The 23,604-nt window shown below is 38.5% G+C and overlaps 1 protein-coding gene across 2 annotated transcripts in view; it reads left to right on the top strand.

Annotated features, from left to right (window-relative positions):
* Positions 1-23,604, top strand: part of PHKA1 (phosphorylase kinase regulatory subunit alpha 1) — a 126,539-nt gene that overhangs the window by 81,774 nt on the left and 21,161 nt on the right. For both annotated transcript variants that reach the window (XM_045191249.3, XM_024555291.4), the window contains exons 17-21: positions 6,272-6,350; positions 8,687-8,853; positions 14,129-14,305; positions 15,804-15,895; positions 16,255-16,394. In XM_045191249.3, the coding sequence (XP_045047184.2) occupies positions 6,272-6,350; positions 8,687-8,853; positions 14,129-14,305; positions 15,804-15,895; positions 16,255-16,394 (655 nt within the window). The remainder of the gene's footprint in view (positions 1-6,271; positions 6,351-8,686; positions 8,854-14,128; positions 14,306-15,803; positions 15,896-16,254; positions 16,395-23,604) is intronic.

The following is a 23,604-nucleotide window of genomic DNA, read 5'->3' as shown; positions in this document are numbered from 1 at the left end:
GTGAGAAAGCTTTTAGTTTATCTTTCCTTTATTGTCTGGGCTTACTGACATTACTTATTTGAAACTGGATGAATGGCTTTATTGTTCTCAGTTCTTGGAGGACTACAGCCAATGCAGAAGCATTGCTAACTTTCTGTGTCTCTGTTGTTGCTTCCAAAAAGCCTGTTTGTACTGCCAAAGTACATAAAATTCCTTTTCATTAGAGAAGAATCCTTTATTATAAATCATTCAAAGTTTGAACAAACTGTTTGGGATTTTGTTCACATCTTGTAAAGTGCTTCAGAAGCACAGGATTTGAAGAAGTATGGTAGTCCTTCTTTTTGTCTTTCTTCTTTTAAGACAATTAACAAGTGCCCATTTAATAACTACTGTGTCTTCAGAAAATGTAGTGTAATTGGAAAGGTATTTTAAATGAAAAAAATGCCATGAGTGAGACCTGGAGTCAGGGACAAGCTTGACTTGTGAGTGGTCAGTAAAGAGGCCAAACTGAATAGAATGAGCTTTGCATGTTAGAGTGTAATTATCAAGAAAATTGGGTAAGCAAGGTGGGATCATATTATGAAAACCTTGAAAATAAGCAGATATTTAAAACAGATTTTCTCAGAAGTCTGAGTATATAGTTTTTGAACAAACTGAGATATGACAGTGATTTTGATTTGGTGACAGTATATACTATAGTGAGGACAATCTGATATCAAGGAAACTAATCTAGGTATGAGGTGATTGGAAGATACACTGGATTGGTGGTAGTAAAAATAGATCAGGAAAGAAGGATACAAGTCATTCAATAGATATGAGATATGAATCAAAATAATGGCAAGATTTACGAAGTAGGTAAACAATGCTCCCATTGATAAAAAGCAGAGACATTCTATAGGAAGATGCCACTTCTAAAGGGACATGTTCAGTTTATGGTGACAAAGAGATTTCAAAATAGAAATACCTAATCAGTCATGTGCCACATAACCATGTTTCAGTCAATTACAGACCACATATACAGTGGTGGCCCCATAAGATTACAATGATGTATCACCTCACACCTGTCAGAATGGCCATCATCAATAAATCAACAAACAAGAAGCGCTCTGTTAAAGATGTGGAGAAAAGGGAACCCTAGTATCCTGTTGGTGGGAATGCGGAATGGTGCCACCACTATGGAAAGCAGTATGGAGATAACTCCCAAAATTTAAAATGGATCTGCTTTTTGATCCAGTGATCCCACGTCTGGGAATATATACAAAGGAACCCAAAACACTAATTCGAAAGAATATAAACTCATCTATGTTCATTGCAGTGTTATTTATAATCGCCAAGATATGGAAGCAGCCCAAATGTCCATCAGTAGGTGAGTGAATATAAAAGCTGTGGTATGTTTACACAAATGAATACTAGTTGCCTTAATAAGCAATTACAATCACACTTGAAACTTGAAAGTAGGAAGTCTCAGCAAAGAAATGGAAATACTTAGCAAAGTAGCAAAAAATTGAAGATATAAAAAACTAAATGAAAGTTTTAGAACTTAAAACTATGATAAGTTAAATGAAAAACTCACTGCCTAGGCTTACCAGCAGAATTAAGATGATAGAGTGAACTTGAAGATAGAACTGAGAGAAACGACTGATTCTGAGCAAGAGTGAAAATAGATTGAACAAATATGAACAGAACCTCAGAGACCTGTGAGACTAATAACTAAAGATCTAACATTTACATTATAAGAGTCCCAGAAGGAAAGGAAAAAGGATATGGGGCTGAAAAAGTATTCCAACTAATAATGGCTGGAAAATAGGCAAAAGTAATAAAGCCAGAGATTCAAACAGCTGTGAAAGCCCCTAACTGTTTAAATCCACAAAAACTCATGCCAAAACACATGATAACGAAACTTCTGAAAATTAAAAAAAGGATAAATCTTGAAAGCAATAATAAAGAAATGATACTTTGCCCATATGGGAAAAATTATTTGAATGAAAGCAGATTTCTCATTAAAAACCCTGAAGAACAGGGGAAGTGGCACTACATTTTTCAAGTGCTGAAAAAAAGAATTAAAAACTAAGAATTCTTTATCCAGCAAAAAAATGTACTTTAAGAGTAAAAGGGAAAAATACATTCTCAGATGAAGGAAAACTCAATGAATTTGTCAGTAGTAGGTCTGTCCTAAAAGAATGGCTTAAAGGAAGCTCTTGAAATGAAAGGAAACAATACAAGATGGAATGGTGAAGCATCAAGAAAGAAAAAAATAGTGGAAAGAGTAAGAATATGGGTAAATACAGTAGATATTCTCCACTTCAGTTTTGACATCTGTGGCAAAAACTATGACAATGTCCAGTGTGGTTCTCAAAATATTTAGAGGAAGTCTTTAAAGAAATTGTTATAAATTTCTAATATAAAGTGTTATTGGACTGAAAGGGAGGTGAGGTTTCTAGACATCACTTTAACTGGTAAAATGTTGATACTAGTAGAGAGTGATGTATGTATAATATATGTTTATATATATAATATAATACCTAGAGTAACCACTAAGAAATTTAGACAAGAAGATAGAGTTAAAAAGACTATAAGTAAAAGAGAAGCATACTAACGGAGAACAAACTGATGATTTCCAGAGGAGAGGAGAGTGGAAGGATGGGTAAAGGGGAGTAAAAGATACAAACTTCCAGTTATAAAATAAGCCACAGGGATGTGGTTTACAGAACAGGGAATATAGCCAATAACATCATAATAACTGCACAGTAACAGAAGGCGATTAACATTGTAAGGTATATAAATGTCAAATCACTATGTTACATACTTGAAACTAATACAATATTGTGTGCCAACTTTACTTCAATATTTTTTAAATTATGACAAGTCCATATGATGCATTATTACACAGTGATTTTAAAAATGTGTCATAAAGCCCAGACCAGTGTGGCTCAGTTAGTTGGGCATTGTTCCACGAAGCGAATGGTCACTGGTTTGATTCCTGGTCAGGGTACATGCCTGGGTTGTGGGCATATGCCTGCGTTGTGGGTCCAGTCCCCTGTTGGGGCACATGTAAAAGACAATTGATCGATGTTTCTCTCCCTCTCTTTCTCCCTCCCTTCCCCTCTCTGTAAAAATAAGTAAAATCTAAAAAAATTTGTCATAAAAAAGCATATAGATAAATCAAAATGAAATTTTTGCAGGTATTCTAGAAGGTAAGAAGAAAATAGAGACATGAAGAACAAAGGAATAAACAGAAAACAATGTCAGACTTAACCCTAACATATCAATAACTATATTAACTGTAAGTGAGAATTTAAATATACCAATTAAAAGACTGAGATGGGTAGAGTAGGTTAAAAATGACCCATATATGTATGCTCTCTCCATAAAATTCACTTCATATATAACAATATAAGTAAACTGAAATGAAAAGAATGGGAAAAGGTAAACCATATAAAATTAATTTTTAAAAATCAGAAGTGACTATATTTGGTAGACTTCAGAGTAAAGAGGAACAGAGATAGTGTAAACAACATTAGAAATGAAAAAGGGAGTATAGCAACAGAAATGGAGGAGACTATAAAAATTATAAAAAATACCAATTGCAATTTGTAAATCTAGATAAAATTGACAAATTTTCTAGAAAAGTAAATAATATAAGAATAATCTTAATAAGAAACATCCATAAAACTATATGAGAAAAATTATAAAACTAATGAAGAGCATAAAAGATTTTAATTATAAGACAGAAAAATCCCCATTTTTCTAAGTGGAAATAGTCAATATTGAGATGTCCATTCTCATTAAATTAATCTGTCCATTCAGTGTAGTTTCAAGTGAAAATAAAAACACAAACTTCTATGAACAGTCTAAATCTAAATTTCTTAATGGAAGAGAAAATGTACAAGAATACCCAGACTTTTTTTTTTATCCTCACCTGAAGATATGCTTATTGATTTTAGAGAGAGGGGAAGGGATTGGGAGAGATGGGGAGAGAAACATCCATGTGAGAGAAAAACATCAATTAGCTGTCTCTCCTATGCGCTCTGACCAGGGACCGAACCCACAACCTAGGTAGTGCCTTGACTGGGAATCAAATCTGTTAACTTTTGGTCAGTGGGATAATTCTCTAACCAACTGAGCCACACCAGCCAGAGCAAAAATACCCAGACTTTTTAAAAACTAAAAACAATTAAGAGAATATAGATCCATGATAATTAAAATATCAATATGATAGTAATTCAAATACAGTAGTCACTACCTTATTTGCAGTTTTGCTTTCAATGGTTTCAGTTACCAGCAGTCAACCATGGTCCAAAAATATTAAAAATTTTGGAAATAATCAATTTATAAGTTTTAAATTGTGTACTATTCTGAGTAGTGTGATGAAATCTCGAGCTATCTCCCTTGGTCCTGCCTGGGACATGAATCATTCCTTTGTACAGCGTATCCATGCTGTTTATGCTACCTACTCCTTAGTTACTTAGTAACCATCATGATTATCGTATTTTGAGGGAGAGAGACTACATTCACATAACTTTTATTACAGCATATAATTATAATTGTTCTATTTTATTATTATTAATCTCTTACTGTGTATAATTTTAAAATTAAACTTTATCATATGTATGTATGTATGTATGTATAGAAAAAAACATAGTATATATAGGGTTCAATAGTATACAGAGGCATCCACTGGGGTCTTGGAACATATCCTGCAGATAACGGGGGACTACTTTGGAGGCAAAAGAATATAAAAAAATACATTTGGGAAATAATTTATCTAGGCCTGCTATTTTACATTTTATGCAAAATTAAATTCTGAATATATTAAAAAACTAAGCAAAGAAACCCATGAAAGTATTAGAAGAAAATATGGAAGAATGTTTTTGTGATCTTGGACTGAAGGAAGCTGTACCTTGTAAGATACAAGAAGGAAACATTATATTCCACTTAAAGGTGAGATCATATGGTATTTGTCCCTCACCGCCTGGCTTATTTCACTTAGCATAATGCTCTCCAGTTCCATCCATGCTGTTGCAAAGGGTATAAGCTCCTTCTTTCTCTCTGCTGTGTAGAATTCCATTGTGTAAATGTACCATAGTTTTTTGATCCACTCATTTGCTGATGGGCACTTAGGTTGCTTCCAGTACTTGGCTATTGTAATTGAACAACAATTAAAAAAAAAAAAAGGAAACATTAACAAATTTTGAAACATGAAAATTTAAATATTTTATACAAAAATGAACGGTAGTTGAGGTTGAAAAACAGTAAAGTGGGTAAAGGGTTTGCCATATGTATAATAGGAAGAAGGGTAATATTCACAAAATGTAAGCATGGAGCTCTTCAAAGTTGATTTGGCAGACTGGTGAGGCCACTGTGTAAAAAAAAGATGAACTACTTAATAGAAACATGGGGAAAGGACATAAACAGGCAATTCAAAAAAGAAATAGAAATGGCCAGTATACACATGAAAACATGCTGGATCTTACTAGTAATAAAATTAAAGGATGCCTTTTTTAAAACATATTAGATAAACAAAGATTAAAAAGATTATTAATGTCTATTGTTATTAAAGGTATGGGGAAAATGTCACTTACTATACTGATGATGGAAATATAATTGACTCAACTTTTTTAGTGGGCAATTTGGCAATCTCTATAAAAATTTCTGTAAGTGTTCTGTTGTCCAGTTCTACTTGTGAGAAATTCCCTAAGGAGATAATAGAAAAAGTGCATATAGAGGTACAATGATCCTCATCACTGCGTTGCTTGTAGTACAAAAACAGTCTAAATGTCTGCCATGGAATCATTTTTAGCTTTTACAAATGATAAATAAGTTAGAAAAAGTAGATCACAAAAGAATATGTGTAATATGATTTCCTTCACATAAAGTCAGATAATTTTTAGCTTTCTAAATATTTTTATACCTGTAGACATAAACCAAGGCTCATTAGATGACATAATATTATATGAAATATTTAAGACAGTGCTTGGCATGTAACATTCAACAAATGGTTGCTGTTATCATTGTCAGCATTCAGTAGTCAAGTGTTCTGCCCTTAGGCTCTGTGCTAAGTATTTATGATAAATAAGATACTGTCTTCGAGGAACTCAATTGGTCATCATCTTTTAACCATTTGCCCATTCTGCAGTATTGTTGGCTTTCAGATGAATTGTTGAAATACAGGGTGGTCAACGAGGAGTGTCTCATTTGTATTTTCCTCGTCAGACTGTTGGTTTGAAATAATTGAAAGATTTCCCTTATTTAAAAGTTAAAATCACAAAGATTGTTTAAAATTCTCTTCAAGATGAAGATGGAACCAGCCTGAATTCAAGTATCCTGGCAGCACTCCGAAAAATGCAGGATGGCTATTTTGGTGGGGCAAGGTAAGTGACCTCTACATTCTCTTTAGTGAAATGAAATCAAATTTGGAAGCTGGGTGTAGTAATTGTAGACTTGTTATGCCTTTCTGCGTATCTTTTTTGTTTCATGGATGCACGTTTTTAAAAAGACTTTATTTATTTTTAGAGAGAAGGGGAGGGAGCAAGAGAGGGAAAGAAACACTGATGTGTGAGAGATACATTGATCAGTTGCCACTCGCACGCCCCCTACTGGGGGCCTAGCCTGCAACCCAGGCACGTGCCCTGACTGGAAATCGAACCCGCAACCTTTGGGTTTGCAGGCTGGCACTTGATCCACTGAGCCACACCAGCCAGGGCCATAGATGAATCTTTTTATATTAAATTTATTGGGATGTCATTGGTTAATAAGATCATACAGGTTTCACGTGTACATTTCTATGATACATGATCTGTGTATTGCTTTATGTGCACACCACCCAAAGTCAAATCTTCTTCCATCATCATCATATATTTTGGCCCCCTTTACACTTTACTACCCCCCTGCACCTTCTCCTCTGGTAACCACCATACTGTTGTCTATGTCTATGAGTTTTTGTTTTGTTTGTTTTTCTTGTTTGTTCATGTGTTGACTTCAGTTTTGTATCTCACATATGAATGAAATTATATGGTTCTTAACTTTTTCTGTCTGACTTACTTCACTAAGCATGATATTCTTTCTGTGTATCTTTAACAACAATCTCATCCTATTCAGAGAACCTCATGTTTGATAGATTGAATGAAGGAATTTAATGTTACAGAGAAGCATTAGAATTTTTCCTCACCTTGATCTCTGCCTAGATCTTAACAATTCAGTGGACAAGAAAACTTACTCTTTTTTTTTTTAAAGGTTACTGGACTATTCATTTCTGGCTGCTTTTCTTTTCTTTTTTCCTAAGTTTTTATTTTGAAAAATTGTAAGCTAACAGAAATCTTACTGAAAAATCGTTTTCTCCCTTTCCTTCCTTCTACTCCTCCCTACCTCACTTCTTCCCTACCCTGCTTCTTCTATCACCCATATGTACACCTGCAGAAACACATACACATCTTTTTTGCTGAACTATGTGAGAGTTAGCAGAAACATCATCACTCTTCTACCCTAAATACTTCAGTTTGTGTCTTCTAAGAACAAGAGTATTCTCATATATAACTGCAATGTAATCATCATACTCAGAAAATGTACTACTGATACAATACAATATTATCTGATATGGAGCTCATATTCAAAATTACTCATTTGTACCAATAATGGTTTCCCATAGCTTTTTTTTCTCCTCCAGGATCCAATGAAAGATCACACATTGGCATTTAGTTATTATATCTCCTTGATGTCCTTTAATGTATAACAATTCTGCAGTCTTTTGTTAATCTTTCATGACAGTTTTCATTACAGTTTTGAAGAAGGAAGGTCAGTTATTTTGCAGAATATCTCTCAATTTTGTTAAAGAGGCAGCTGTCAGGTTTTTCCATATTCTTTGTCCAACAGTCTTTTCACTAAACAGTTAGCTGCCACTGATGAATCATTTATTATTTGTGGAGTGGTAAAATGATGACTCTGTGTTTCTATCATTCTCTGTACATTTAACATTTGAAACCTTTCTGTTTAAAATACAGCTTTCCCATACTCCCTTTATTTTGTACATTTAGTGTCAGCTTAGATTCGTGGATTTTTATTTTATTTTTTATGTCATGCTCCATTCCTGTCATTATTTATTTCAATGGTCAAATTATACAGGATCTGGCCATTGGAAGCCTCTTCAAGCTGGCTTCTTTAGGAAATCAGTACCATTGACTTTCCCTTTGGGCTTTGCAATTGGCTTTATATGTAGGGGAGGATATAGCTTACAATCTACTATAATTTATAACATTTTCAAGTATCATCTTTTATTTTCAAAATGGTCTTTTTTAGTATTATTTAAATGACGTGATGGATTTGTGGTGGTTTTTATTCATTCTTTTCTAGCTTCTCTGGTAGCCAATGGAAATTCTGGCCAATGTTTGGCATAGTTATCAACATGGCAACATAGCAGTGAAAGAAAGCAAAACTTATCTGCTGGTGGATTGTAAACCCATAATTGTAGTTTTTATTAACACAATACCCTAACCTATAATACATCATGCCTAGGAGTATAGTAAAATTTTACATTTATAAAATTTATACTAATGTATGATCATTAGTATAAATTGTATTATGACAGTATTATGATTATATTGTGACAGTAATCCCCCAACAAAACATTCTGGGTATCCTTTCTCACTAAATTGTGTTGTTTTAAAAGCATCTTCTCTGATTTCTTGTTTTATATTTGCACTCTCACTGTCAGGGTTCAAACAGGTAAATTGTCAGAGTTTTTGACAACGTCTTGCTGCACACAGTTGAGCTTCATGGACCCTGGACCTGACAGTAAGCTGTACAGTGAAGATTATGATGACAACTATAGCGAGCTAGAATCTTGTGACTGGATGAATGGCTATGATTCAACCAGTAATGGTAAGGAGGCGTCATAAAGGCACTGGCCTTGCTGGATAAGAATACAAAGCATTGTTGAGTGTCCTCCTTAATATTTCTCACTGCCAGCAGTCTCACTCCTATTTAATACACGAACCTTTTGTTTGGCTTCACTTTTCATCCTTCTACTTAACCTTTGGTATCTGGACTAATATCCCTGCTATGATTGTGGAATATAAAGTTGACTATCCTTTACTAAGTGAGGTTAGGGAGAGTTCTCTGCTGGGTATATAAAATGGCTAGTGATTTCAAAATCACAGGAAGCAGTGAAGAGTGGGAGAGATTTAGCGAAGTATATAGTGGAAAAACTATACACATACACTCCTGCTTTATGACATTAAAACATAAATAAGAAATTAATTTAGAGTGCTTTTTAAAAAAGATTTTATTTATTTATTTATTTTTAGAGAGGGGAAGGGAAGGAGAAAGAGAGGGAGAGAAACATCAATGTGTGGTTGCCTCTTGTGCACCCCCTACTGGGGACCTGGCCCACAACTGAGGCATGTGCCCTGACTGGGAATTGAACTGGCGACCCTTTGCTTCGCAGGTCGGTACTCAATCTACTGAGCCACACCAGCCAGGAGTATACAGTGCTTTTTATATATAATATTTATATAGTCACTTTAGAATCTCCTGGGAGGACTGCATAGTTTGGAAAAACAACTATTTGGTATGTGCATTGCTTTTATATTGCAAACTACACAAACAAAGCACAACAAAGTCTAGTTGGCCATAAGGAATACTTAGATGACGTAGTGACAAAACATCATGGGGACATATATTTAAAGTGGCGGAGAAGTACCCTACAGTGTTAAAACACTGACCTAGTCAGGGAAAGCATTACAGTGCTTAAGACCCAAAGAAAATAAGGCAATAGGGAGGGAGAACCAAGATGGCGGCGTAGGTAGACACACTTCACCTCCTCACACAACCAGAACTGACAGAAAATTGAACGGCAAGGAAGTCCGACACCAAGAAGATAAAAAATAAACATTCATCCAGACCGGTTGGAGGGGTGGAGACTGCAGTCCGGGCAGAGAGGACTCCTGTGGCTGTGGCGGACCGAGACTGGCGGAGTGTGGGACGAACGGGGCAGGCAGTCCCACCACTAGCAGTCCCTGCGGCCCCACATTTGCACAGATAAACCGAGAGGGCCGGACTCAGAGTGGCGGAGAATGGGGCAGGCAGAGTGGTGGGTAGCACCCCGAGGCCCCACATTTGCACATAGATAAACCGGGATGAATGGCGGGGAGCGAAGCAGACTGCGTAACCCAGGGCTCCAGTGCGGGGAAATAAAGCCTCAAACCTCTGATTGAAAACGCCCTCAGGGGTTGGGGCGGCAGCAGGAGAAACTCCCAGCCTCACAGGAGAGGTCCTTGGAGAGACCCACAGGGGCCTAGGGCGTCCACAAGCCCACCCACTCGGGAACCAGCACCAGAGGGGCCCAATTTGATTGTGGGTAGCAGAGGGAGTGACTGCAATCCTCTGGAGAGTGGAGTGGGGGCATTGCTCCCTCTCAGCCCCTCCCCCACGTACAGCATCACAGCGCAGAGACCAGTGTTACCCCGCCCTGGGGGACACCTAAAGCTCCGCCCCTTTAAGTAACAGAAGCACCAAGACAAAAAAAAAAAAAGGCCCAAATGACAACACTTCAAAGCTCCAGAAATAATTCAACTAAGCAGCGAACAGATAGCCAACCTATCAGTTGCACAGTTCAAAACACTGGTAATCAAGAAGCTCGCAGAATTGGTTGAATTTGGTCAAAAACTAGATGAAAAAATGAAGTCTATGCTAAGAGAGACAAAGGAAAATGTACAGGGAACCAATAGTGATGAGAAGGAAACTGGGACTCAAATCAACGGTGTGGACCAGAAGGAAGAAAGAAACATCCAACCAGAAAAGAATGAAGAAACAAGAATTCGGAAAAATGAGGAGAGGCTTAGGAACCTCCAGGACATCTTGAAACATTCCAACATCCGAATTCTAGGGGTGCCAGAAGGAGAAGAGGAAGAGCAAAAACTTGAAAACTTATTTGAGCAAATAATGAAGGAGAACTTCCCCAGTCTGGCAAAGGAAATAGACTTCCAGGATGTCCAGAAAGCCTGGGGAGTCCCAAAGAAGCTGGACCCAAGGAGGAACACACCAAGGCACATCATAATTACATTACCCAAGGTGAAACAGAAGGAGAGAATCTTAGAAGCAGCAAGAGAAAAGGACACAGTTACCTACAAAGGAGTTCCCCAAAGACTGTCAGCTGATTTCTCAAAAGACACCTTACAGGCAAGAAGGGGCTGGCAAGAAGTATTCAAAGTCATGAAAGGCAAGGACCTACATCCAAGATTACTGTATCCAGCAAAGCCATCATTTAGAATGGAAGGGCAGATAAAGTGCTTCTCAGAGAAGGCGAAGTTAAAGGAGTTCATCATTACCAAGCCCTTATTATATGAAATATTAAAGGGACTTATCTAAGAAAAAGAAGATCAAAAATAGGAACAGTAAGAATGACAGCAAACTCACAGTCATAAACAACCACACCTAAAACAAAAACAAGAGCAAACTAGGCAAACAACTAGAACAGGAACAGAACCATAGAGATGGAGATCACATGGAGGGTTGTCAATAGGGGAATGGGAGGGGGAGAGGGGGGGAAAGGTACAGAGAATAAGTAGCATAGATGATAGGTGGAAAATAGACAGGGGGAGGGTAAAAATAGGGTAGGAAATGTAGAAGCCAAAGAACTGACAAGTATGACCCATGGACATGAACTATAGAGGGGAATGTGGGAGGGAGAGGGTAGGCAGGATGGAGTGGAGTGGGGGGGGAATGGGACAACTGTAATAGCATAATCAATAAATATATTTTAAAAAAGAAAGAAAAAGAAAATAAGGCAATAGGATCAAATTATTCTTCTAGCTATTTAAAACATGATTTGCCTGCTTTCATTTCCTGGGCATTTAACTTTTGTTCTCTATATTAAGGCAGCCCATCTCTTTATCTTAAGAGTGGTTTGTTGGAGAAAAGAAAAAATAAATTAGTTTTCCTTGATGTGGTAGCAAGCATAATCTCATATACAATAGACCAACATGTTAGAAGTCAGAAGGACTATATTTTTATTTGGGCTCAACATTTACTCACCTAAGAACCATTTAATTCACTCTGTATTTGTTTTTGTAAGATCTAAAATAATATGAATTTCTTTGTTGGAAAAGTGTGTTAAATATAAGATTACTTCCTATTATCAATAACAAAAGTCATGATATCTACTGTGGCATAACCTGAACTATTTTGAAAACCAGACAAGAATGATCATTTATTGAGGTTGTTTGCTGCTCCACGGGTAATTATAATTTCCATCTGTAGCACTCTTTCTGTTAGATTAATTTCTAAAATATATATTTTTAATAATATGTATTGGGTTGGTCAAAAAGTTTGGGTGTTTTTTTTTTCCATAAGATGGTTCTAATAGGGCTCAGTTGTCTTTTAAATTCATCCAAAACAATTTTGTTAGATTGTATTGTGACAGCTGTCCTATCAGCACAGCTCCGGTAAACATGGAAAAATCAAGGGGGAGGGTGGAGGCGGGGGAGGGAGTTGGGTTTGGCTGGGGTGGGGGGGAGGGATAGGGAGAAAATGCAGACAACTGTAATTGAATAACAGTAAAAATTTTTAAAAACATCAAAATTGGTGAATTTTTGTGTAGCCATTTTAATATTGAAGATAGAAGAAAATATGCAACTTTTTGGCATATTATGCTTTATTATTTCAAGAAAGGTAAAAACACAGCTGAAATGCAAAAAAAAATTTGTGCAGTGTATGGTGCTATAACTGATTGAACGTGTCAAAAGTAGTTTGTGAAATTTTGTGCTGGAGATTTCTCGCTGGACCATGCTCCATGGTCAGGTAGACCAGTTGAAATTGATAGCGATCAAATTGAGACATTAATTGAGAACAGTCAATGTTCTACTATTCAAGAGATAGCTGACATACTCAAAATATCCAAATCAATAAAGTTATTGGTGAAAATGAAAAACGTGCCTTTTATTTTACAGAAAAAATCTGAACAGACTTTTTGGCCAGCCCAATATTAATGAATTTGATACTATGCATTCTGAGTCAGTTTTTCCTCTTTGGACTTACTTATCAGTGGTTTTACAATGTGTCTATTGTTTGCCAGCCCTTCCATGGGGAGAGTACTTCTGTACATATTTTTTAAAAATATAGTTGGTATACAATATTATGTTAATTATATTTGTTTCAAGTTTATATTCTTTATAATCCTCCATCCAATAGTCTAGATTGTATTCAAGGTTATAATATTTGTCATTAGGATGTCACTGAGTATGAGTTCCATCCTTACAGTTCTTCCAGTTCCCATTAGTCACATCAGAGCACAGAAAGACACCTTAAGAGATCACCAAAGGTGATGAAAAACTAGATGATGCATTACTGACCTAGTGGACTTCAGTATTGATCCAAAGGCTGCTATTTTCCAATTATAAATATTGTGAATGTTCATGTAAAGTCTGAAATGTTATGTACCCACAGGGTATATGTATGTATGTTTCCATAGCCAGAGATAATGTTATATAACATATGTGGAAGATGGGGAGCCCAAAGGGATGGGGACCATATCTATCTTCTTCAGCCCTGAAACTTTAGCACCTAGTACATGACTTGGTACATAGCAGGCAATAAATATATTTGGTGAATAAAGAACGAGGTAACTAAAACGATGAATGTGTGGCCAGTAGTCCTTTCAACACCCAATGCCACATGGGAGTTGGTTTTTTTGTTAGCAGTTGTAGCTTGCCATTTGTGGAATTTGTCTGTTTTTAGCTAAGTTCTATGTTTAGTGGAAGATTTTTGCCCTTCCCCACAAAAGTCTCATTGTACCAATGAGACTCAAAGGGCCCTCCCTATTCTGCTCTTCCTCCACCATCACCATCACCACCATTATCATCATATGCTTGCATATGAAATGCTTGTGCCATTTGTCCTATATTAACCTCATAATGTTTCCAGTGGCCCTCATACTGTCTTAGAAAAATTGAAGAATAAGTGAGTCCTGGTAAACGGCCATAGTTTTTAAATGGGAAAGCTAGGAGACTATGTAATGACCACATACTTGAGCTAAAACAATCTACTTCTGGTGCTATGCTGTGGGCACAGGATCCAGTCATTCTGTTAGTGGGTTAGATTGTGAAGTACTAAAATGTTCTTTTTTTTTTTTTCTTTTCACCCCTCACTAACCTTGCAGCTCACTGTGGTGATGAAATTGCTCGTTATTTAGATCACCTTTTGGCGCACACTGCTCCCCATCCTAAACTAGCCCCTACCTCACAGAAGGGAGGGTTAGATCGGTTCCGAGCTGCTGTGCAAACAACCTGTGATTTAATGTCCTTGGTGAACAAGGCGACGGAGCTGCATGTACAGAGTGAGTAATGCCAGGATTCATTGGGGTCAGGCACAGGATGATGTGAATCCCAGAATGGAGGCGGGGGTGGGGGTACATTTATTACAGTGTAAGCAGGAATTTTGTTTTGCTCACTGCTTTATCCCCCAAACCTTGGACAGTACTTAGAACATATTACACACTCAAATACTTGTAAAATTAATGAATTGGGTATAGTTTTGCTATAGATAGTGCTTTGTAGTCTAGTTTAACCAGTTACATAGTGAGAAGAGACAAAAAAAGAGACATGGAGCATATTCAATGTTAACATCAAAGTATTAAAATGGTGGAAACTTTTTTTCCTTTGAGATAAATTTTATTTAAAGAGGAGGTGCTGCAGACTATTACAAGAGGGCGTTGCAATGGGAAAGGAGATATTCTTCTTTAACTAAGCTACATCTGGTTCCCTTAGGCCAGCTGTAACTTTTATAGTCAGTTCCAGCAGTGTAGAGCTGTGTTTGTCAACTACTGTACTTATTCTTCAGCAAGTTTGCCATTCACCTCTCCATGACCACTACCCTCCTTTAGTAGTATTTGTAGTGGAAAATGTCACATTGCCAGGAGTAGTCATGGTCCCCAAGAGTGTTCAGTGCTTCTGTGGTAGCTGCACGTGAAGGGACAGAAGGGATCCTTGGCCACACCTAGAGGACCTAAATGTTAACATTTACAGATGATGAGATGATTGAGATGCATGCTCTTGCTGTCTAAAACTTTATTGATGGTTACTAATGAGAGATATTAAACATTGGAGAGTCATTTAACATTTAGAATAGAGGAAGCTTAGCATCGCCTTCAAGTATGCTTCCTTGACAAAGGGGTTATGTGAAAAAATAAACTTTTGAAGTTACACTTTTTTAGATCATGAATCAGGACACTTGAGCTTAATTTCCCGCTCTGCTACTTACTTGCTTGAACAGTTATTTGAGCTCTCTATCTTTATTTCTGTATCTGTAAAATGGTGAGAATGATGAGAGAGTCTCTCCTTAGAGGTTATGGTAAGTATTTCAAGAATGGACTGTAAGTAAAAATATTAGGAATATCTCAAAGTTGGTCAGCCACTATATTTTTTGATTCACTAGATAAGATCATCCATTTATCTATTCTCAAGGAAATCCAACTGCAGGCAGCCAGATGTTCTCCTAGGAACATCCAGAAAGTGTAAACCATATCTGGGTTCTTTCTGTGATATGTGGCATTCTGTCAGAGCATCAGTGATAGTACCATTGTGGTACTGACCGCATGTTTAGACTTTTAATATCAGCTGTGCTACAATTCTAGACATTCCATTCAAAAATGTTTCTAGATTGATTGAACATTTTTTAAATTATCTGATATTTATATTTCTTTTTTTTTGATGTTACCAAGAAAGAATAAACTTCTGTAAAGAACCAACCATATGTATAACTTCATTGTTGAGATCAACTATGTGTTGTTTTCAGTCTCTTATCTAACCTTTATTATAAATGTCAATCTTTTGCAGATGTTCACATGTATCTTCCTGCAAAGATAATTCAGCCTTCCCGGCCTTCATTCAACTCTTTTGACTCACCTCACCCCCCACAGGAGGACCAGGTAAACTTGACCATGAGGTATTTCTATCAGCTCTTGGCAAAAGTGTTATCCTTATGAAAAAATAAAAGAACTAGCCATTGTAGTTTCTGCTAGTAACTGGTGGTAGGCAAAATGCTACCCTGGTGAAGATATATGACCTTTTCAGTTCACTTTTCAAATGGGCTAGTTTTTCTAGACAGTCTTTATGAGAACTGCAGTATCATCTTAAAGGTATCATTGCTTTTAGTTTACTTTTCATCAAAATTTAGGGAATTCTTATGGAAAAGGTTTAGAGATGAAAAGGTCAATACAATACTTTAGGGCATTATTTAAGTTGAGCACTCGTGGAGTTAATTTCTTTTTCCTTTCTCAAACTAAAGGTTCCCTCAGTTCGTGTAGAAATACATCTTCCTAGAGACCAGTCTGGGGAGGTGGACTTCAAAGCACTAGTTTTACAGTTAAAGAAGACCTCCAGCTTCCAGGAGCAAGCTGATATCCTCTACATGCTGTATACTATGAAGTAAGTGATGGATATTATCAATCTACTTTCCTGTTCATATACAGAGCAAGAATAGTGAGTGTAGTACCGTATTTTTCACACTATAAGATGCACTCCCCCTGCAAATTTGGGAGGAAAATGGGGGTGCATCTTATAGTCTGAATGTAGCTTACCTGACTCTCTTGGGGGTGGGGGCAGTGGTGGAGCAGAGGTTTTTTTTCCCTATTTTCCTCCTCTAAAACCTAGGTGTGCCTTATGGTCCGGTGCATCTTATAGTCCGAAAAATACGGTGATTATAGCATAGCTTTGGAGTCTCACTGATCTGGTTTTGCAGACTACCCAGTTTGTGACTTCAAAGCCTTAATTGTCTTCATCTATAAAATTGGGATTATATCTACCTCCTAGAATTGTTGTAAAGATTAAACAAGATGTAGTATCTGCAAAGTCTCTAATACAATGTCTTATGCATAGTGACCAATAACATAACCATTATTATAATTATTATGGTTATTTTAAGCCTTCATTATTTGGTAAAATCTAAAGATAATTATCTTCTTTTTATAAAGATTTTATTTATTTATATTTAGAGAGAGAGGAAGGGAGGGAGAAAGAGAGGGAGAGAAACATCAGTGTGTGGTTGCCTCTCACGTGGCCCCCACTGGGGACCCGGCCCGCAACCCAGGCATGTGCCCTGACTGGGAATCAAACTGGTGACCCTTTGGTTCGCAGGCCAGTACTCAATCCACTGAAGCACACCAGTCAGGGCCAGATAAATATATTCCTAACTCAAAAGAAGATAATGGCGGCTTACATGAAAAAGAAACTAGCATTTTTGAGTGTTTGCTGTGTTAAGCACCCTGTTAGGTATAGTATACCTAGGTACCTCAAACTCAGTGGACCTAAATTGAACTTCACTCTCCTTTCTGCTACATCCCCCCTCAAAATAACATGTTCTTTTACATTTATTCATGTTGCCATCATACTGAAGAGACAGAATGGACACCCCCACAATTTGGTTTGGGTGTTGAGACTGACGATGCCACACATACACCAAAAGGGTCTGAAATGTTTCTTCCTTGTATAGTGAGACTTTCTGGAGAAGAGAAGAACAGGTTCCTAAGTTTGCCCCCCAAAACCTTGGGTGAGCAGGGGAAGGAAGCCAAATTTGGGATTGTATTATGGTTAGGAGATGAGACTGAGATGAGAGTTCTCACCAGCACCAAAGGAGGGAAAAATCAAATTTTCTTATCAGCTTGCCCAGATGTAGCCTGGAAGGGAAAGAGAAGTGGTAAGACTTGAGATCTGTCAGCAGTCAAACATCCAAAATGGAGTCAGACTCTATGAAATTCTCCATCTCTGTTGTTGGAGCCAACACGTACCTAATCATCAAGCTTCTCCCCATATCCAGTTAATCACCAGTTGTGTCCCATTTTACCTCTATATATTTCTCTTCTGCATCTCCGGTGTCCCTCTTTTCATTCAAGCCTTTGTCTCTCACCAAGACTATTGTTACAGTTTCCTAACAAGTCTTCCTACTTCCATCTTGTTTTCCTCAAGCCCATCTTCAAGAAGAGACAGTAACTTTTGTTTTTTACTTTTTATGATAGAAATGTTCAAACTTACATAAAAGCAGAGAATAATATAATGAACATTTTTGGACCCATCACTCAGCTTGAACAATTATGAGTACATGGTTAATTGTACTCATAATTGTTCTTTACATCTATGTTCTTGTCACCCTCTCTTCCTTCTGAATTATTTTGAAGAAAATATCAAACATTTTATCATTTTATTACTAAATATTTCAGTATTATTTCTAAAAGACAAGGAATCTTTTAAAACATAACCACAAGAACACTTCTATTTCCAGACAAGCTACAGTAGGTGCATTTCTTTCTGTTTCTTGTGCTAAGTAGAGGAGAACATTATTTATAAAAACAAACAGAATAAGATGTTATAAAGTAAACAGAAAAAGGACAGACTGTCTAAGGACCTCAGGATCTGAAGAATGACAGAGTAGTGAGATCCCCAGGTCTTGTTTGTTGCCTCATATGTCCTGCGTTAGGCAGTAGAGAAACCAGCAACCTGAAAACAGCAATTGGCACAGACAACAAAGGAATGTAAAGAACAATATAAATGAACAGACAAAACAAAAACAGATTCATAGACACAGAGAGCAGACTTGTGGTAGCCAGAGGGAGGAGGGTTGAGGGACTGGGTGCAAAAGGTGAAGGGATTGTACAAACTGGTAGTTGCAAAATAATCACAGGATTGTCAAGTGCAACATAGGGAATACAGTCATTACTATTGTAAGAACTATGTATGGGGCCAAGTGGGCACTGAAAATATCAGGGAGAAAACTTTATAAAGTAAAGGATTGTCTAACCATTGTGCTGAAACCAATACAAAATAATACTGAATGTTAAAAAAAAAAAAAGCCCAAAGAAAAACCTATTCTGTGGCAGATACTTTGCTACTTCCAGTCAAGATGGCAGATTAGGTAAATGCTGTGCTTGCCTCCGCCCACAACCACATGAAAATTATAACTAAATTATAGAACTACCATCACTGAGAACCACCTGAAGACTAGCTGAACACAAGTCTGTAACTAAGAATATAAAGAAGAAGCTGTGATAAAACTGGTAGGAAGTATAGAACACAGAATGCACAGGACCCACACCCACAGTGTGGCAGTTAAGAAACAGGAGGGATACCTTTGCTGCAGAGGTCCCTTTTGAGGTGTGAGGGGTCAAGACCCCCCAGCCCAGAGCACTAGGGCTGACAAGAACAGTCCTCATAACATCTGGCTGTGAAGATCAGTGGGGATTGCATCCAAGTAAGATGGAGGGCTGCTGGAACCTTAGCCATTCCACTTCAGGGGCCACACACAGAGACTTGCTCACTCACAAACTCACTTGTTCTGGGCTTCAGTGCAGGGACAGCATCTAAAAAAGCACCAGGGACATTTGGGAAGTTGCAAGTATCAGGGCAGCTCTCTCTAGGGATGGAAGTGCCGACAGGCACCATTGCTCCTGTGTTGAGTGCTCCTCTCACCCAGCTGACAGGTGCAGGCAGGCACCAAACTTCAGTTTTCCATTAGTCTGGCTAATACCATTCTTCTGGCCCTGGTGATTTCCTGAAACCTCACCCCACCCACCTTGTCCATTTAGTCTGAGCCACTTCCACCAGCTTTTCCAGCTCTTCTACAGGAACAGCCTGCCTCTGCTTCCATTGAGAACTTTCCTAAAATCTCTCAAAGGTCCACAAACCCCAAGCAAGCATTGGTTGCCCTCAGCATAACCTCTTGCTAAGTGGCCCAATCACAGCACAAGCAGTGACTGGTCTCAACTTGCATTGTAAGTCTCATCAGATGGCCCAAAGCCTGGCATAAGCTGCAGCCATTGTTGGCTTGGAATGTAGCTTCAACTAAGTAGGTAAAAGCTCAGCACAAGTGGAGGCTGGCCTCAGCTCACATTGTGGTGTCCACTAAATGGACCCACGCCTACTACTAGTGGCAGTGGATCTCAGTTCACAACATAGCCTCTCCCAAGTGCCTTCAAGCCCAACATAAGCAGCAACCAACTGCAGATCACTTTGTAGGTCCTCCCAGGTGGCCCCAAGTCAGGCACAAATGGCACCTGACCTAACTTGTACCAGAGCCCCTTTTAAGAGGCTCCATAACCAACACACCTGGTGGCTGACTTCAGACCAGAACACCACCCAACCACTTCCACAGATGACACACCTGAAGGGCAGACTCGGCTGGCACCAAACCACTGCTAAAGTGACTCCCACTCCATGGGTTCAGGCCCCACACAACAGCTTGTCTATTGTGTGTGTATGTATGTATGTATTTATTTATTTATTTTTAAACAAAAGCCTCTTCTTTAGAGAGAGAGAGAATGGAAGGAGGGAAAAAGAGATGGAGAAAAACATCGATCAGTTGCCTCTCATATGCACACTGACCAAGGAGCACCACAGCCTAGGCATGTGCCCTGACCGGGAATTGAATCAGCGATCTTTGCTTTGTGGAATGATGCCAGACCAACTGAGCCACACTGATCATGGCTCTACTGTATTTATATCCAGCACTCACAGCCAGTCAGCCTGAGGTCAACCCCACTCAACTGACATGCCAAGAGCAATTAAGGCTCAACTGCAACAGGAGGACACACACAACCCACACAAGGGACACTCCTGCAGCACCCGGCTCAGGTGACCAGAGAGTCTGTGCCACTGAACCTCAAAGGACTGCTACTCAAAGCCACTCTGGGAAGACTAGGAGACATAGAAGATCTACCTAATACATAAAAACAAACACACAGAGTCAGCCAGAATGAGGAGACAAAGGTACATGTCCCAAATGAAAGAATGGAACAAAACTCCAGAAAAAAAAAGTAAACAAAATTAAGATGAGCAATCTAGCAGATACAGAGTTTAAAACACTGGTTATAAGGATGCTGAATGTGGATCTATCAACTATAAAGCTAGTACAAAGGTTAAAATGCAAAAGTAGGAAGATCATGTGTAATTATATCAATAAATTAAGTAATACAAACAAGTACATAGGTCAAAAACATTAACATGGGTGGGGGAGTGAAAATTGTAGTGATTTTAGAATGCATTCAAACTTAAGCAACCATCAACTTAAAACACACTGTTCTAAACTAACTTGGTATATATGAAGCACATGGTAACCAAAACCCAAAAATCTACAAGAGATATAGAAGAAATAAAGAGAAAGGAATCCAAACACAGTACTACAAAAAGTCATCAACAAGAGAAGAGAGCAAGAGAAAAAGAAAGGAACAGAGAACTAAAAAAAACAATCAGAAAACAATAAACTGGCAATAACAACATGCCTATGAATAATTATTTCAAATGTAAATAGACTAAATGCTCCAATCAAAACACAAAGGGTGGCTGAGTGGATTTTTTAAACACACACACACACACACATGCTGCTTATAAGAGACCCACTTCAGACCAAAATAAACACACATGCTGAAAGTAAGGGAATGGAAAGGGTATTTTATACAAATGGAAACAAAGTTGGGGCAGGTGATGTCTGCAGCATGGAGGCATGAGAGGTCCTCCTGTTTACACCCCTTGAAGTTACAAGTTGAACAGCTATAATTAAACAAAGGATTCCCTGCTCAATACACAAACTCATCTGAGAGATCCTCATGTTGAAACACCTCAAGGTGGGCATATCTAAGTGAAGGGGAGAGGAAAGAAAGGGGAAGGACAGAGATGGGTGACCCTGGAGCTCACTGCAAGACCCATAGCAGGGGGAGAGTCAGCTTACAGCACACACCCTGCAGCCCTAAGGACCAGAGGGATAAACTCAGCATTCCTGCCTGAGTGGTCAGCACATACTGCAGCTGAGCCCAGTGATAGAGGCAGAGACTGAATACAAAAGTATCGCAGCTGTGGTCTAGTGGCCACCATTACCAAGCAGAAAACAAAGACACAGACATGTAGCTGCCTCCCCTCACCCTCCCAGAGCTCTCAGCAGCCCCAGCCGCTATAGCATGGTAAGTGTCAGGTTATAGTATGCACACTCTCGGCAACCCTGAAGAACAAAGGGGTAAAAACATTTTGTTCAACAGGCAGGTGCAAACCGTGTCTACACTCAGTGACAGGGATGGAGATTGACAAGTGTGGCAGCTGAGGTTTGGCAGCACCATTACTGGGAGTGAACAAGACCACAAATGCACAAACAGACCTGTCCCTTCCCACCTGCCCCCACCCATCCCAGCAAAGCCTGGTGAAAACACCTGGGTCACCTCATATAGTACAGCACTTCTGGCAGCATCTTGCAAAGGGCAGCACTGGAATCTCATGGGCCAGAACCCCATCACCCACCACATTTCCCCACAGGGGTGGTGCCCTGAAACAGGTGGTCTCGTCACAGAAGGGATACCCACCTCCCCAGGGAATATGGGGCATTTTCCCTGGCCCCACAGAGATCCTGAAAGCTTCACCAAGACAATATCAGAAAATGAAAACTTGCATTTCACCATCTGGAAAACAAAAGAAAGCCCTCTCCTTCTCACCTGCTAAACAGTGAAGTCTCAAATACTTTTTTTAAAAAGCAGATTTCATCCCATATGACCCAGCAACCCCTCTTCTGTATATCTACCCCCCAAATTGAAAATATTTATTACAGATATATATGCACCCTTATATTAATTGCAGCATTATTTATGGTGGCCAAGACATGGGGACTACCAAAGTGTTCTACTATAGAGGATTGGTTAAAGAAGATGCAGTACATATATGTACTATGGAATATTACCTAGCCATAAGATGAATTACTGCCATCTGTGAAAACATGGACGGACCTTGAGAATATTATGCTAAGTGAAATAAGTCAGTCATAAAAAGCTAAGAACCATACAATTTTACTCTCATGTGGGATATAAAACTGAAAGCAACAAATACACAAACAAGAAAAACAAAAAAAAAGCTTATAGACACAGGCAACAGTATGGTGGTTGTCAGAGGGAAGAAGGAGGTTAGGGTAGTAAAGGGGGTCAGATATATGGTGACAGAAAGTGATTTGACTTGCAGTATGTGAAGTCAAGTGCAGTAGTGGTCAGCTTAAACAGCTCCTTCCTGATGTCACCTTGACAAACTGGGTGTTCTCTTGCCTGCTTGTGTGCTTCCTTGGTCCCTTCAGGAGCTCAGAGGGGTCAGCCATCCTGGTATGGTTTTCTATTTCTGGGGCCCCGGAGTTCTTTTTCTCTGACTCAGCCATCTCCTCTGACATCTCCAGTTCCACTGACATCGTTGCCAAATGTTCTTGCTGCCCTCATTCCTCTGCTCTAACCACCAGTGTGCTCGGCCATCAGCCTGCAGCCATGCCTGCATGTTTGTCAGTGACTCCCTCAGGTGCTGCCACTGCAGCCTAGCAGGCAGGCCAAAGTTATACTTTAGATACGGAGGAGAAGTAAAGGCTTTTACAGACATGAAGAAGCTGAGGGAATTTACCACGAGAAGACTTGCATTACAAGAAAGAGTGAAGGGTGTTGTTCTACCTGAAACGAAAAAGACAAAAGGATACAAAATTAAGTGTAAGATTACTGACAGACAGAGGCAGGAAATTGCAGCCCTTGTTCAGAATAGGGTGTTAAACACTTAACTATAACATAAAAGTTTAAGGAGGTAAAAAAACATTTTTAAATATATTTTATTGATTATGCTATTACAGTTCTCCCATTTCCCC

Source organism: Desmodus rotundus, chromosome X, assembly GCF_022682495.2.
Source record: "Desmodus rotundus isolate HL8 chromosome X, HLdesRot8A.1, whole genome shotgun sequence".
NCBI lineage: Eukaryota > Metazoa > Chordata > Mammalia > Chiroptera > Phyllostomidae > Desmodus > Desmodus rotundus.
The sequence above is the reverse complement of the archived record's forward strand: the minus strand, read 5'-3'. Positions and strand labels throughout refer to the sequence as shown.